The sequence below is a fragment of the Dipteris shenzhenensis genome, chromosome 26 (assembly GCF_047967505.1).
Source record: "Dipteris shenzhenensis isolate YYH24624 ecotype China chromosome 26, Dip_SZ_1.0, whole genome shotgun sequence".
Classification (NCBI taxonomy): domain Eukaryota; kingdom Viridiplantae; phylum Streptophyta; class Polypodiopsida; order Gleicheniales; family Dipteridaceae; genus Dipteris; species Dipteris shenzhenensis.
In genome coordinates this window covers 20,343,980-20,361,088 of record NC_141621.1, presented here as the reverse complement: position 1 = coordinate 20,361,088, position 17,109 = coordinate 20,343,980, and the positions used below count along the sequence as shown (strand labels likewise).

Genomic DNA, 17,109 nt, shown 5'->3' with positions numbered 1-17,109 from the left:
TTCCTTACCAAGGCTCAAAGACACAAAGATAAGCTCATAGGAGCACAAAGGAGAGCACATGAGGGACCGACCAAGGCAAGTCAGAGCATGATCATGGATCTTTTCCCTGGTGACCCGAGCTAGGGACAGCAGGTGATCAAATGCAGGAGAGAGCCAGCAGACACAACTCGCCAGATCTAACCTCAAGTGGGCACTCACATGAGGGGCGCCGCCGACATACCCTATATCTTTGACGTGGGGAGGAAGAGTGACGATAGCACTTGTCAAAAAGCGGATTTTCTCCCTTGAAAAGACAGCCAGAATTGCTCGAGATTGGCGAGGAGAGAGCCAGGTTGAGATGCAGAAGATTAGCTAGAATGAAATAGGGCAATTGTTTGCAACCAAGATGAGACAACTTGGTGGAGTATAGGCAAACCTATGGGCGTGGGAAGGTCCCTACTCCTCTCTCAACCTTCGTCTGCTGCTGCAAAGTATGTGAACTTGCATACACAGCCTGAGGAAGCAAAAACGAAATTCCAGAACAGTTCGAGAATTCTATCTTGCTGCCATATCTCCAAGCAAAACCACAAGATTCAAGCACCATGAATTCTCTTGTCCATCCTCTAGGATGCAATCACAGTGCACACACAAGCGATTGCAACGGCACCAACAAAACATTCGAAGCTCTAGAATCAAGAAGAAAGAGTTTGCTAGGATTTCACAATTCAATGGAATAATGGCATGCCTCATCACTCTTCACTAGAATGGCACATTCAATGGAATAATGGCATGCCTCATCGCTCTTCACAGGATGGAAAAAGCTTGTGTGGGCTTGCTGTCCAATCACTATTGCTAGTCTTCATATTATTCTCTCAATGGGATACAAAAAGGGATAATGACCACTTTTCTTGGACTACTTCATAAAATGCCAGTTTACTCTGCCCCTTAACAAAAACAACCACCCTCCCCACCCCAAAAAGAAAGCTTTCTTAGGCCTCCTACATTTATGCTTCCATCATTGGAATTCCCCGACACACTCTTCCCCCCGCCCCCCCCAAAATCCAAACACATTGTAGCCTTAAAGATATATTGAAAGATAATGCTCATCATTTTCAAACAGCAAGTACAACATTGATACCATATTTTGTGAACTACTAGTCATGACAGTGAATTTTGATCTCATAGACCCCAAAACATTTATGCTTTCTTTTTCTTAGGAGTAAAATTCAAAACTGCAAAATTTGTTGTAGCAATGGCTCCCGTCTTCAAGAAATTTATACAGAAAGAGAATAACGTTAATTGTCACCTGCTCCACTGTTAGCCCTTGTTGTGTCCTCTTTAAGTAGTGTATGATCATGAACCCAGTACGATTGTGACCGTGTGTGCAATGAACCAAGATGTACTTCTTTGGCTGGCCTCTTTGGGTGTGGAAAAAGTGCAACACCTGAAAGCATCAGACACCTTCCGTAAAACAACACCTTGAAAAATGTCCTTTAACAAAATACATTTTCAAAACACTCACAAAGTAGCCTATAAGCAAGAAGGGGTAGCCTTATACGAGAGAGAAGTGTTGATGACCAACAATGGGTTTAGGTTGGAGGATCCCCCCCCCCCCTCTCTCTCTCTCTCTCTCCCTCTCTCTCCCCCCCACACACACACACTCAAAGATCATGCATAGACCTTCACAAGGAAAGTTGGGATGACTAAAATCGCTTGAAGTTGACCAACAATGAGTTGAAGTTGGAAGATATCCCCACGCCTTCACACCGAGTTGCAAGTTGCATGTAGGAGTTTCATGTTGTATGTAGGAGCTGCATGTTGCCTGTAGGAGTTGCATATAGAATTCTCCCTATCACCCCCAACAGGTGCCCCCCCCTCCCCCCCCCCCCCCCTCTCTCTCTCTCTCTCTCTCTCTCTCTCTCACTTCACACACACACACACATTGGGGTGAAGCAGGGCTGCCCTCCCTCACCAACTCTCTTTGGACTCTACATTGATGAGATCACTGTGAGTTGTAGAGGGAGAGAGAGAGCAAAGTGTGAGAGCAGGAGAGTGAGAGCTCAAAGCAATACTTGCAAATAGAAGAGTGTGTTACAACTGAAGAGTGGGATAGGTTTTGTCTAAGTGACAAAACCTTATCCTTCGCTAACCGTAGTTAGTGAACTAACTGTGGTTAGGGGGAAAAACCTCTAAATGAGGAAAAAGTGCCCCTAGCCTACTTATTACAATACATTGGTCACTGCTAAATTATAACAATAATTCTAACACCCCCCTGCAGTGCCAATGTCATGTACAAGGAAATGATCAATCACCAAAAGGAGATAAGTTCAGGGCAATGCGAAATGCCTCAAACTTTTCACGTGGAAGTGCTTTGGTGAAAATGTCTGCAACATTGTCATGTATTGACACATAGATCATACTGATCTCTCCTGCATGCAACTTCTCTCTGACGTAGTGATAGTGAACCTCAATGTGCTTCGTGCGAGCATGAAACACAGGATTCTTTGCCACTGCAATGGCACTCTGACTATCAGTGAGAATTGGAAACGGACCCTCCAATGAAAGATGAAGATCAGCAAATAAACGACGCAACCAAACACATTCAACTGTCACTGTGAAAGCTGCCCTGTACTCAGCTTCACATGAAGAGGTAGCCACTATAGATTGTTTCTTGCTCAACCAAGAAATACAAGCTTTGCCCAAAAAGAAACAATTGCCACTTGTGGACTGCCTAGTGTCATAGTCTCCAGCCCAATCTGAGTCACTGTAGGCATGCATCTGCAAGTCACCCCCCCTGGGAAACATCAAGCCAAAAGACTTGGTACCTTGCAAGTAACGGAAGATGCGTTTTACAGCCTACCAATGCATAGTCTTTGGGCTGTGCATATATCTGCTCACCTGAGAAACTGCAAATTGAATATCACGTCGTGTATTGCAGAGATAAATGAGGCATCCAACAGCCTGACTGTAGAGTGTGACATCAATTGATTCACCTGCATCGTGCATTGTAAGCTTCAACCCCGGCTCCATGGGAGTAGCTATGGGCTTACAATCCTGCATGTTGAATCTGTCCAAGAGTTTCTACACATACTTGGATTGAGACATAGCGATGCCACTTTTCTCTTGAGTGAACTGGATCCCCAAATAAAAGTGTAGCAGCCCCAAATCTGACATGTTAAAAGTAGCAATTCAACTTTAAAATCTGCAATATTATCTTCATTTGACCCTGTGAGCAATAAGTCATCTACATAAAGAATGATGACTAAAATATCCCCCCCATCCTTCTTGATGTAGAGGGCGCTCTCAGTTGGACTATTGTGCAGCCCCTTGCTGGTCAGAAAGGCATGAATTTTGGCATACCATGCACGTGGGGCTTGTTTCAGCCAACCGGCCCAACATTCAAGCATCAGCATCAATGTCTACTTCCATCTCTTAACCTCCACAAGAGCCTCACCAGTAACAAAGGCAACAAAGAAGAAGAGAAACCAAGCAAGTGTGGGTCCAAAAGGATCTACTAGAGGCCCAAGGGTACTTTGAAGGTGAAACATATATTTGGTTTCCAGCAAAACCTCGACATCAAAAGCCACCCCATTATGCAAACAACAAACCCTGACATCGGAGAACAAAATGACACCATCCAACAAGGCAGATACACAACCAATGGGTTTCGCTAAGATTACTTGAGGCCTAGGGATATTACCTTGGAAACACTTATATTTGAATACACTTATATTGCCTTGGGTAGTAATCCCTCAAAGACATCATCGGAAGAAGTAGGCAAATCAAATTCAGCTTGAGTGTGAGCTGAATTTTCTGAAAATATAACATCTCTACTGACAATAATCTTGCGTGTGACAGGATTGTAGAGACGGTAGCCCTTGCTCTCTGCACTGTACCCAACAAAAATGCATTTGATTGCCTTATCAGACAACTTATGCCGAAACTCAACGGGCACATGAGCATATGCAAGGCATCCAAAAACACGAAAATGATCCACAGAAGTCTTTCTCCCTTGCCAAACTTCATAGGGAGTCTTGGTCTTCAAAGCTTTTGTGGGAGCCCAATTCAAAACATAATTGGCACACATGAGACCTTCAAGCCAAAATTTATGAGGCAATTTTTTGCTTTTTAGCATGCATCTATCCATCTCCATAAGAGTACGATTTTTCCTCTCAGCTTTGCCATTCTGCTGAGGAGTTAGCCTCACTGTAAGCTGATGTGCAATGCCCTTGTCTTTCAAAAATGCATCAAAATCTGCAAACAAATACTCCCCTCCTCTATCTGTGCGTAATGTCTGTATCTTGAGTCCTGATTCATTTTCAACCATGGCTGCAAAGTGTTTGAAAACCATAAACACTTCTGATTTGCGTTTCAGCCCATAAACCCAAGTGTAGTTGGAGTAGTCATCTGTAAAAGTGACAAAGTAAAGATGACCACCCAATGATGGAGTCCTCATGGGACCACAGACATCACTATGGATAAGCTGTAATTTTCGAACAGCTTTTACTGATCCATCCTTCTTGAAAGGAAATCTGTGCATTTTACCAAGAATGCACCCTTCACAAGCATGTGGAGGAGGTGTTTCAAGAGTAGGCAATGCATCAACCATAGCATGTTTTTTAAGTGTCATCAAGCTGCCATAATGCATGTGTCCATATTTGGCATGCCATAACTCTGCATTCTGCATAGCAGCAGTAGGAGTGGAAACTGCAAGAGCATGTATTGGTCTTTTCTCATACATGTCAAGCTGAAAAAGACAACGTAACAAAGTGCCAGACAATCTCAAGGCATAGTCATTCTCTCTCTCATGGACTGCACACTTGTCATCTTCAAAAATGACCTGAAATCCAGCTCTGTTAAAAGTGGACACTGAAAGTAGATTTTTTGTGATACCAGGCACATACAAGACATCAGAAATTTTGAATGTTGAGCCATCAATGGCTGTAAGTTCAACTTCTCCTGTACCACGAACTGAATAGGAGAAGTTATTGGCACATGTGACCTTTTTACCAATGGGAGGTGGATGCAGAGATGTGAAAAGACACTTCCTGGAAGTGATATGCTTTGAGGCACCGCTATCAAAATACCATGTATTTTGTGTCTCAGACACTGAAAGCTGATGCATCCTTGGAAGAATCATAACTGCATGTCAGTAAAGCATAAGAGTCATCATTACAAGTGGCTGTACTATCCGGAGCAGCCAACTGAGAGTCTGAAATGCAAGACAAGAAGGCATAGTCGTGCTCCACAAAGTTGGCTGTAGCTTGCTCATTGTCAGATGCATGAGGAGCTGAATCTGAAACAGCCATACCGGAGCTGTTTTTCTTTTCTTTTGCAAGCCTTTTCTTGCATTCTCCAATGTAGTGACCTGGCTTTTTGCAGTAATGACATATTCCCTTCTTCTTGGGCTTACCTGCATCACCCTTAGCCTTTTGAGGAGGCTGTCCTGAACCACTGGAAGGCTGATTTGCTTATGTCTTTGCTTGTCCCTTTACTTTAGGCTTGAATTTTGAAAGCATGGCATGTTCACCTGCTCGTGAAGCCATGTTTTTCCTGGTCTGTTCTTCCTGCAACAGAAGTCCTATCAACTCGTGAAAATTGAGAGGATTTGCACCCCCCCTCAACGACAAATTCAGCGAGGTATGAAAGCTGAGATAAGACTCAGGAAGAGAATTCAGAGTAGTGGTAATCATCTCTGAATCAGGAATGATCTCATCAATATTCAGCAATTGCTCTCGTAAATCCTGTAGCTTTGTGAGGTGCACTGACATGGAGTCACCCTCTTCCATATGCGTATGAGACAATTCTCTTTTCAAAAAAGACACCCTGGCATCATTCCGAGCTGCATACATGCTCTCCAAAATATCCCATGCTGCCTTTGAGGTCTTACACGACCGGATATGCGCAATGATGAATCTTTTCACTGAAAGAGAAATACACGACAAAGCTAAAGCATCACGTGAATCCCATCTCTTTTGCTCTGGAGTGGTAGGTATAACTGCACCAATAACTTGTGCTGCAGCTATACCCTGTGCACGACCTCTGCCTCCTCCTTGCTGGGGAGGGGTATTAGGTGCCACATTTGCTGGCCGGATCTCATCCCCATTTACATAGTCCCACAAATTACGGGAAATCAGAATATTGCATACCCTAAAACTCCAGAGGGAGTAGTTGGTACCATCTAGTGTATCCTCTTGTGAGAGACCACTGAACTGGAAATCAATCTGATTTTGATGGGCCATGTCTGAGAAAGAAAATACAGCAAATGCAAATCTGAATTCCCTTGCTGGGAATGGAGTGCACAATTCCCAAAAAAATACAGCCAAACACTGGCTGAAAATGCAACTCAAAACTCTGTAATGTCTCTGTCAGAAATCTACCAGAGCATCCAATCTCTCCCAAAACCTGCCAAAAGTGCTTCAACACACTCATAGAAAGGCAGTGTGAACTGAAACCTGCAAAATTGCTCTCCCAACACAAAAGCCCCAATTTGTGGCTTGAAATTGCAACCAGAAAGGGGCAAATGGTCTAAAAGCCCCAAATGTTGCATAAATTGCTCTCTGCCTGCAAAAGCCCCAAATTTCACTGCAAAATTGCAGTGTGATTGCAAAAGCCCCAAATTTTTGCAATCTCTGCAACAAATGCAAAAGCCCCAAATTTGACAAAATTCCCAATACACAAAATGTGTCCAAATCTGCCCACAAAATGGCCTGCAAAGCAAATTTCTGCCTCGAATTTGAATGGCTCCCTGCAAAATGCCTGTCACGAAACACCTTCCAGAGTCCACCTGTAAAGAAAGAATCTGTAGAAAGTACGACCTCTCAGATTGTACGGAACTGACAATACGGAACTGTCAGTACGAAATCTGTACAATGTACGGACTGTACGGATGTACGGATCTGTACGGAACATTACGGCTGTACGGTGAAGATACGTCGATAAGCTGTACAACGATGTATGGTGTACAGGCAACGGGCTGTACGAGCGATGTACGGACGAACCTGACGGCACGGGCTGTACGCACGGATGGGCTACAAGCTATACAGCGCCGTACGCTTGTACGGAGAGAGTGTGCGCCCTGTGTGCGGAATGCGCTATCAACGTACAGCTGTACGGATTGCAAGATTGGGAGCTGTTCGTTGTACGGTCTGCCGACTCTGCGTTCTGGGTGCAGGTACGAACGGTGAGCAGTGAACGTACGGTCTGTTATGATCGAGGAGCAAAGCTGGTATGGACAGTAGCGAATCGGTGTACGACGCAGGGCAGCTGTACGATTGACGCTCATGGACTGTAGAATGGCGTAGGGCGGCTGGGCCTGGTACTGACGTACGGAACAGCCAACAATGGCTGTACGGACTTGTTCACGGGCAGCTGTACGAAATGGCACACAGATGGAGGACTAAAGGACTGAAGCTTGCGGATGAGAAAACAAGTCCGAGAGCTAAGCCTGCTTTGATACCAAATGTGAGTTGTAGAGGGAGAGAGGGAGCAGAGTGTGAGAGCAAGATAGTGAGAGCTGCAAGCAATAGTTGCAAATAGAAGAGTGTGTTACAACTGAAGAGTGGGATAGGTTTTGTCTAAGTGACAAAACCTTATCCTTCACTAACCGTAGTTAGTGAACTAACTGTGGTTAGGGAAAAAAACCTCTAAATGAGGGAAAAGTAACCCTAACCTACTTATTACAATACATTGGTCACTGCTAAATCATAACAATAATTCTATCAATCACATCTTTCATAGATCGCCTAGGGGACGATGGTTCATTACTAGGTGATCTCCTCATACAGATATTGTTATATGCTGATGATATAGTCCTTATATCCTCTTCGGCAGAGGGGCTGCAGAGAGATCTGGAGGCATTAGAGGTGTTCTGAGAACGACCTGACGGTCAACCTTGTGAAAACTAAGGTGATGATCTTCAACACCTCACGATCAATATTTCACCGCCTTAGTTTCACCTATCGTGGTGAGCCAGTGGAGATAGTGCGGTCGTACACATATTTGGGAGCAGTCTTCACAGGACCCATCTTCACGATGTCACATGCAACCCAGGCATGGCTCACACGAGGGCGTAGTGCTTTGGCTAGACTAGAGCGACAGTGTTTTCAGGCGCACTTCCACAATCCACCGACGAAGGGCTGGCTTTTTGACACACTGGTGCAACCGACTGTCATGTATACAACACCTTTCTAGGGATGCGATCTTCCAAGGATAGACTGGAGGAGCTTCGAGCGGCTAAAGGTGACGATGGGATCCAGGATGAATCCGATGTAAGCCCTCAGTTCCACCTGAGATAGTACAGGCAGAGTTCGCCATGACACCTCTCCAGGTTGATGCCATCTTTCAAACAGTGACTTTCATCCACAGAGTCTGTGACTTGACCCACTGAAGACTTCCGAGGTTGGCCCTAGAGTCATCTAGACAACTAGCAGAGAGCGTGGCAGACACATGGTATGCACGCATATCCACATGGCTTGCCAGGCACGGTATCCAGATGGACAGGCTTCCCCCCTTTCAGTATAGCATGGATGCACCTCTTGAGTTGATCTCGCGAGATTAGATCAATCATATCATACGGTTAGACCTCCTCCAGCTTCACACATCTCGGACTTGGGGGGAGGACCAAGAGCTCCCCACCAAGACCCAATTTTATCGCGACCACTTCTTGAGAGTATCAGAGAAGGGATTCATCATCAAACCCCAGTATCTCAAGGATAGAGGAGTCTCCCATGCATTGAGGATTGCCATTGGTCAGATGCAAGTTTCGTCCCATTAGCTGAGGATCGAGGCACGAAGAGCTACGGGTATACCCAAAGAGCAGCGGGTCTGCATGCTATGTACGATGGGGGCGGTTGAGACAAAGGAGCATTTTCTTTGTGTTTGCCTAACCTACTATGAGATCCGGGGACGGTACCACTGTCTCTACCTGAAGGGGAGTAGTGACCTCAACCGAAAAGTCTCCTTGTAAATATCCAAAAGTTGTGGATGATCAGACAACATGTCTTTATCTATCCACTTGGCATCCAATGCAGAATAGTTCTTGAATTTTACAAGGTATCTCTAAAAATCCTTGCCTTGGGGGCCTTTGTGTACAGTATGGTACACAATTTGCTCTGGCTAAAGAACCTCCTCCAGCTCATCAACTTCCAGTGGATCCTCTGTTACTGGCTCTGTAGACTACGGTCCTTGATATTTCTTTAGAAGACTCACATGAAAGGCATTGTGAATCCTCCAATGCTCTGGCAATGCCAATCCATATGCAACCTCATTAATCTCATCTGTAACCCTGAAAGGGCCATAATACCTGGAGGTAACTTAGCATACACTTTTTCTTTTCCCTTAAGCTTGCAGAGCTTGGCTTTTTCAAACTTTAAAAGTACCCAATACCCTCTCTTGAGATCTAAATGTCTCCTATGCTTATTATGCTTTACTTGAGACCTTTCTATTGCTGTTCAAACCAAGCTGAAAGCTGTCTGTTTCTCCAATTTTTGGGATCAATATTGGATTTTGGTCACCCTCAAAGACACATTCTTTTGAAAACTTCACTATTTGTCCAAACAACCCCCAAAAAGGCCCAAGAATTGGGGCACTTTTCCACATCAAGTTCCCTGGCCAGCTCTGACAAACTAATATCTGCAAAAATCTCAAATTTGGTCCTCAGGATAGGTGGCAGAATCACCTTTCCATAAATGACCGCAAAGGGGACTTTCCCTGTCGAGCTGTGAACAGTATCATTATATGCAAACTCCACCGGTGGAAGGAACTTTTCCCAATCTAAATTTTGGTCAGCTACATAGCATTTCAATAAATCCAACACTGTTGAATTTACTACTTTGCTTTGACTATCTATCTGGGGATCAAAAGAAGAAAATTTCATATTCATCCTCATATTATCAAATAGGGCTCTCCAGAGTAGGTTGGTCATTCCGAGGTCTCAGTCACTGACAATGGACTTTGGCATTCCATGATGCTTAAAGATCTGTGCCATAAAAAATTTAGCCATATGATGTGTGCCTTTAGAGTTTTGCATACTAGAATGAAACGAGCCTGCTTGTTGAATCTATGAATGATAGTCCAAATGCCATCATTCCCTAATTTCGATCTTGGCAAATCAGAAATGAAGTGCATTGCAATACTTTCCCATGGTGCCTTGGCACGGAAAGAGGCATAAGTAGGCCAGGTGCCTTCTGCCTATCATATTTGACCTATTGACAAGTGAGGCATTCTTTAACAAACTGATGTATATCTTTTCGCATAGCTGGCCAATAAAAATACCTCTCTATCTGTATCCTCTTGTTTTCACATCAAATTGTAACTTGTGCGTGGAAATGACTACAATGTGATATGGGCCCTTTGAGCTCAAGTGGCCATCCACAATGCGTTGAGATGATTTGCTCTTCAGAAGTCCAATTACTATCACTATATGTATTTCACTCACTGTTTCCTCTTGGTTTCTCTTCTAATTGTAACTTATGTGTGCAAATCACTAGAACTCCATAGGCATCACAATCCACATCTGAAAGCTGATACAAATCACGAACTAACAGAATTGGCTCTGTCGTCAGCTTCTCTTTGAGTGTAGTAAATGCTTTCTTCTGCGGAGTACCCCATTTGAAAACTCAATTTTTCTTCGTCAAATCATGAAGTGGAGCGACGATATCCACAAACTGCCTGATAAATCTTATGTAATATGAACACAGGCCTAGGAAACTATGGACTTCATGCACAGCTTTCAGCTCTAGCCATTCCTAGATCGCTTAGATCTTTGCCAGATTCATCTGTATTTCATCCTTGGAAATTATATGCCCCAAGTAGTGGATCTCTTCCAAGAAAAAATCACTTTTCTTGCTGTTTGCATAGAGCTGATGATTTCACAGCTCTTGGAAAAATCTAGCAAGATGCTGCTTATGCTCTTCTTTGGACTTAGAGAAGAGGATTATGTCATCGAAGATCCCTTTGGAGATTGTACCAATCTGTAAAAACAAGAGATTGTACCAATCTGTAAAACAACTGATTCCTTGTTGCCTCTACTAGCTGAGCAAGCACTCCTCTATAGAAACTCTCTTTGTTAGATTGCATGCCCCCTTCCTGCGCCTGATATGTGCAATTCCCTCATGGGAAGAATGAGCATGGTCTTGCGAAGCCATCTCTGCAAACTTAGCCTACATTTTGACAACCCTCACACAAAAAGTATGAAACCAATGCACACATCGTTTTGTTTTCAAAGTCAAAATGCCTCAACAAGAGGTGTATTGCATTCACAACTTAATCCAAACTTGTGCCAACAACTAATTGTCAGTTGTCACCTCAAGGCATGTGTCTTACACCTTAATTGCTGCGCTGCCCCTTATTGGGTACTGCAACTAGTCTCAAAAACGCATCTACTTTCCCTTTTTCTCCTCTTCTCTGACAGGTTGGGGCTGACAGGTAAACATTGTTTTTTTTTAAGGGAGTTGGCTGTCTGACCAGAGTGACTAAACCAGACTGGAGTCGAGTTAACTAGACCAGTGTGGTCTGCTTAACTGCAACTGACTGTGATATAGTTAGCCTCAATGGACTGGTTAGCTTTAACCAAGATTAACCAACTATGGTCAGACTAGACCACGACAGTTGGCCTAATTGGTTATAGTCTGAGCTGGTTTACCACATCACCTCCATGTGTCTGCCACGTGTCACTACTCCCCTACACTGCCACGTGTGTGCCACGTCAGCTTTGTAACCTACCACGTGAGAGCCGTGTCGGTGCCATGTCTGCCACCTGTCAGGGCCACGTGTCTGTCTTGCCTGCCACATCATCTCTCTGTGGGTGAGCACCCTGAAACGTGCTTGCTAGAATAAGGCGCATCTGCTAGCATCAATTGGTCGTCACACAAGCCTTACCAATGGCCTAGCAGGATACTGCGTGCGTGTAGAACACATCTCCTCAGAGACTCAACCGGTGTGAAAGCGTTCAGAATGGGAAGCACGTACACAGAAGCTCGCTTCCCTCCGACAACATCCAGGCGCAATTACTCACTCATAGGCGACCACACGAAAAAAACGCCTTTGATAAACCAAAAAACGAGAAGATGAATCGTCATCGAAAGTCTAGGGCTCTCCGAATTTTTCCCTCTCTAGACCGATGCAAGCACTTAGATGTCACCCGGTAAGGTCTGTCGTCAGTGCACCACGAGCACTGGCTCCGTGATCCAACGTCAGCAGAGGATATCTTCCCGAATGCATCTACCATAGCGCAAGACCAGCTAATGGTCCTCAATGGAAAACGCCCATGCTTACGTTTCAGTATGCACCGTCGTCGTTTAGCAAAACTCGATCCTTGTGCCTTGGATCATCACAACCTAAGAAGTATGTGAGCCTCTACTCTAATACCAATAAAACCCGTATGAAGGCCTTCAATGATAAACAACGCACTGATTACAGCACACTCTGTCAGACTCTCTCAGCAAGGGCCTTAGCACGCCCTTTTCTCCAGCCCTTTGTGGCTTGTATGAGTTTTTCCCTTTTGGTGTATTCCGCACTTTGTCCCATAGGCCCACGAGGCCGCATGTGGACGTTAATCTTAATCTCTCTCCCACACTTTTGGGGGCCATCTCAGTGGAGCAGAGAGATCCACACTCTAGGTTTCTTTGGATCCGGATTCGACACATGGATAGCCGGGATCTGTTTATTGCAGTTTGCTACTTCCCCCCGAGACCTCCCGCTTTGCCAGAGATATTCGAGGGGAGGATGAGACATCACCATTTGTTGCTCTTTATCAATCCATTGTTGACTTCTCTAGCCGCGGGGAAGTCCTCCTAGTTGGGGACTTCAACGCGAGAACAAACGCTCGTCAGGCACCACTCCTCGACTTCAGGGATGATTCCACTCTACTGCCAGACATTGACCTTGAGGAGGCAGGTATGCTACGAGTTTCGGCTGAGGACCGCTCACATCCTACGGGCAGGCCCTATTAGACCTCGACAAGATGCATGATCTCATTATCTATAATGGTCTTGACAAATGGCCCGCCTCAGGTGGCTTCACTTGCTTTCCACATGGGGGAGGCTTCAGTGTTGTGGACTACATCATGGGATCCCCTGCCTTCACATCTCGCATCACTGACTTTATCGTAGCACCTCTCCCTCCAGGGGCTGATCATACCTATCTTTTCTTTAGTATTTCTACCCCCCGCCGCACAGCACTTTCTACCCCGTTGAGTTCTTAATCCACCTACCATGATATACGCTTTAATCGCAATCACTCACCTACTTACTCTGGCCATCTGCATATACTTCTAGCATACATTGACTTTATACCCCTATTAGAGGATCGAGCTGCCCTAGTCACTCGCTCACTACACAAGGCTGCTCTTCACGCCTTCCCCCACACCACCCGCCCACCACCACCTAGGACCGTACCCTGTAATACCTGGTACGATGATGAGTGTAAGGCTTTACGCCATCAGCTCAGATTCGAAACAAAAAACAGCCTTCCAAGCGAACCAGAGACGCTACGCGAGTACCATCATCTGGTACGCAGGAAGAAACTTGACTTCGTGCGTCCAAACGAGGAGGAGCTACTGAACATTCTATTCAGTAACAACTCTAAGGACTTCTAGCGAAGATTTCTAGAGGGACGGCCCCTCCCACCACTCACTGACACTCAAGTGTGGTCTGATTATGCACGCACGCTCTATGATATCCCAAATCAGCCAGCCCCTAACCTATCACATATGCCGCCCCACATCCTGCACCCTCTTCACTAGGGGGGGGGGGGGGGGGGGGGGGGGGGGTAAAGGATGCCGTAATGAAACTTCATAATGGCCGAGCGAAGGATCACGAGAGACTATGCACTGAGTTCATTGCATATGGGATTAACCTCCTAGCCCCAACCTTGGCCAAGCTATTTAATGAAGCTGTTTGCTTGGGTTTCCACGCACCTGGACCATCAACACTATCTCACCCATCCACAAGGCAAAGGATCCCATGACCCCGGAGAACTACAGGACCATTATGATTGGACATGTCATGTCCAAGATTTATGCATCAATACTTGATTTTGAGGTCAGCAAATTTGCAGAGTGTCGAGGGCTTAGAGCAGTGGAACAGGCCGGTTTCAGGCGGGATCATGGGACCATGAACCATATTCTCGCGCTCAGATTTATCATCGAGGAGGCGAGGGCACGGAAGCAAAGGGTTTACTGTTGCTTGTGGATTTCAGCAAGGCATTTGACACCGCTTCGAGAGCCCGCCTCATACGATGCCTACTGGATTTGGGTTACGACCAGAAGATCATTTGGGCTGTCATGGCACTTTATGAGCGAGTTTCAGGCAGAGTCTGGACAAGATCTGGATGGACAGACGCGATCATGAGCACTATCGGAGTCAAACAAGGGTGCCCATTATCACCTACCTTGTTTGGCCTCTACATCGACAAGCTCGAGACAATGATGCACGCACAGGGTGGGGTAGGTTGCTCTCGCAGGCACGCTGATCCGGATATTACTTTACGCAGATGACGTGGCTCTCTTGTCTTCCTCAGCAGAGGGGCTCCAGAGACACCTTGACGCACTACATTCTTTTTATGTGTCTCATGATTTGAAGGTCAACTTGGGTAAAACCAAGGTTATGATCTTCAACACATCTCGAGCCGTCATGCGCGATGAGCATTTCACATTTGATGGGTCCCCTGTTGAGGTAGTTTCATAATACACTTATCTTGGGATCGTCTTTTCCAGACCCATCTTCACTATGAGACCCGCGATGCATGCACGCCTGGGCAAAGCATATGCTTCATTGACTAGACTAGAGAGGCAGTGCTTCCGCTCTCACTTTCAGGCTCCACGGACCAAAGGGTTGCTTTTTTACTCATTGGCCCACCCAGCAAGCATGTATGGCAATCCATGCTGGGGACCAGACTTGTTGGATACAGAGTGGGCCAGGGTGGAGCGGCTACAGGTTCTCATGTTATCACGGATGAACCGTGGTAAGCCATCTGTCCCTCACCAGATCATTCGGGCGGAGTTTGGGTCACCCCCATTACAGCTAGATGCTGCATTTCAGGTCATTACGTATCTGTACCGAGTCAGGGAGTATGGGGATTACACATCCGAGCGTAGCAGGATACCATGGCTAGCACTGTCCTCTTCTATGGCACTTGCAGCAAGGGGAGACCAGAGGTGTTGGTATGCACGCATAGAGAGATGGTTTGCAGGACTAGGGCTCCACATGGACAGACTACCTCCTTTCCAGTACAGCATGGATACTCCTTTCTCTCCCCTCCTATCACACGAGGTCAACCAGATTATCCATGAAGATCTACTACAGCTACACACATTCCGAACTTGGTTGGACCCGAGTGATCTTCCAGTGAAGCTGGGCTTCTACAGAGATCACTTCTTACATATCACAGCGGAGGGTTTCATTGATCCACCAGAATACACACAGATTCACCTACTTCACTCGCAGAGGATCTCTCTTGGGCAGTTTCGGATCTCTTCACATAGACTTTGTATTGAGAGCGGCAGAGCAAAGTGGCTACCCAAGGAGAGGCGCATATGCACACTGTGTGACATGCAGGAGGTTGAGACAGAGGAGCATTTCATCTTCAAGTGTCCTGTTTACTATGAGATCCAAGGGCGTTTCTACTGCCTCTTCAAAGATAGTTATGGGGTTTTGGCCCGTTTCCTCTCCTACCCGAACCAGCGATGTTTGGCTGGTTTCATTCTCATGAGGTGCTTAGACACCGCGATAGGATACTCCGAGCACCGAGACAGGAGCAGACTTCTTCCTCGACTGATACCTCTCAGAGCACTATCACGGAGTTCTTTCAGCCCGATCACATAGACCACACAAGGCGAGACCTCGACATGACCGTGACCCGGAGCCTATGACCCAACAGCTCAGATAGAGGGTTGACTCACAGATCATACTTGGGGACATCCCCTCCTTGTTTAAGATCGGAGCCTGACCGACGGGGGTCACAATGGCCCTGGTTAGACGTAGAGCTACGACCAGGAGACGTACCAGGACTGCACCCTTGGGGGGGCGACAGCGCTCTATTTCTGCCCTCATGCCTCGACGTCTACAGTCTCATCCATCTTGATGTCCTGCTGCTGCTGATGATGATGATGATGATGGTTATGATGATGTCGACGATGATGCTGAGATTGATTGATATCTATAGTCGAGATATGACTATGTTGTACTTAGGATTTAGTAAAGCCATTTTGCTTTTTTTTTTGCATTCTGCATTGGTATGGGTGCTCGTTTAGTAGCTCCACTACCACAGCTCATTGTATCAGGTTTTTCAGAGTCTCATAAACCCATCGGTCTTCCGAAGACTTTAATAAACTCTCTCTCTCTCTCTCTCTCTCTCTCTCTCTCTCTCTCTCTGTGCAAAGGATGCCAACCTCAAGAAAGATATTGCAGCTTTGCATGCCACAATGCAAGGGAAACACGCTGAACTAAAACAGCAAATCAGCATGGGGGAAGCCAAGATGTTGGAATGGAGAGGCACACCTACCGCCAAAAAAGAGATCATCTCCGAAGCACCTAAGGAGGAAAAGCAAAGGAACAGCAAAGCGCTAAATGTCTTGGTGAGGGGCCTACCAATGGGAGACACCCCAATGGCAGATGCCAAGATACTGTTCACCAAAATGGGGGTCAATCTCACTTGCGAGACAGCTTGGAGGATGGGTAAACCTGAGGCAATCACAAAACCACTAGTGCTGAAGTTCCGGACAGCCATCGACAGAAAAATCCTAATGAGCACGAGAGCGACTTTGAAGGGAACCAAGATTTACCTGGATGACGACCTCACACTTCTACAACAGGAGCACCGAAGGTAAGGTATGGTACAAGTAATGGCAGTGAGGAAAGTGGGGAAATGGACTGCATATAGGGATTGTAGGGTGATCATCCAAGAAAGAGGAGACAAGGAAGATAAGGAGGAGAAGGAAGAGGGAGAATTATGACAGTGTCGAGCCCATGGGATGTGTGCACACACCGGACTGAAAATAGCAGTATGGAATTGTAATGGCACACTATGGTTTGACCCAGGAGGTTTCTTGGAGACACATAATGATAGAGATATGATCTTCTACGCCGAGACGCACGAGAGCCCAGCGAGAGGGATGTCCACAGTAACACG

At 45.9% G+C, this 17,109-nt stretch overlaps 1 protein-coding gene across 3 annotated transcripts in view; it reads right to left on the bottom strand.

The window, feature by feature from the left end:
- LOC147884787 (uncharacterized) overlaps positions 1-17,109 on the bottom strand; it is a 175,130-nt gene that overhangs the window by 127,091 nt on the left and 30,930 nt on the right. For all 3 annotated transcript variants that reach the window (XM_087397171.1, XM_087397172.1, XM_087397173.1), the window contains exon 6: positions 1,286-1,423. In XM_087397171.1, the coding sequence (XP_087253297.1) occupies positions 1,286-1,423 (138 nt within the window). The remainder of the gene's footprint in view (positions 1-1,285; positions 1,424-17,109) is intronic.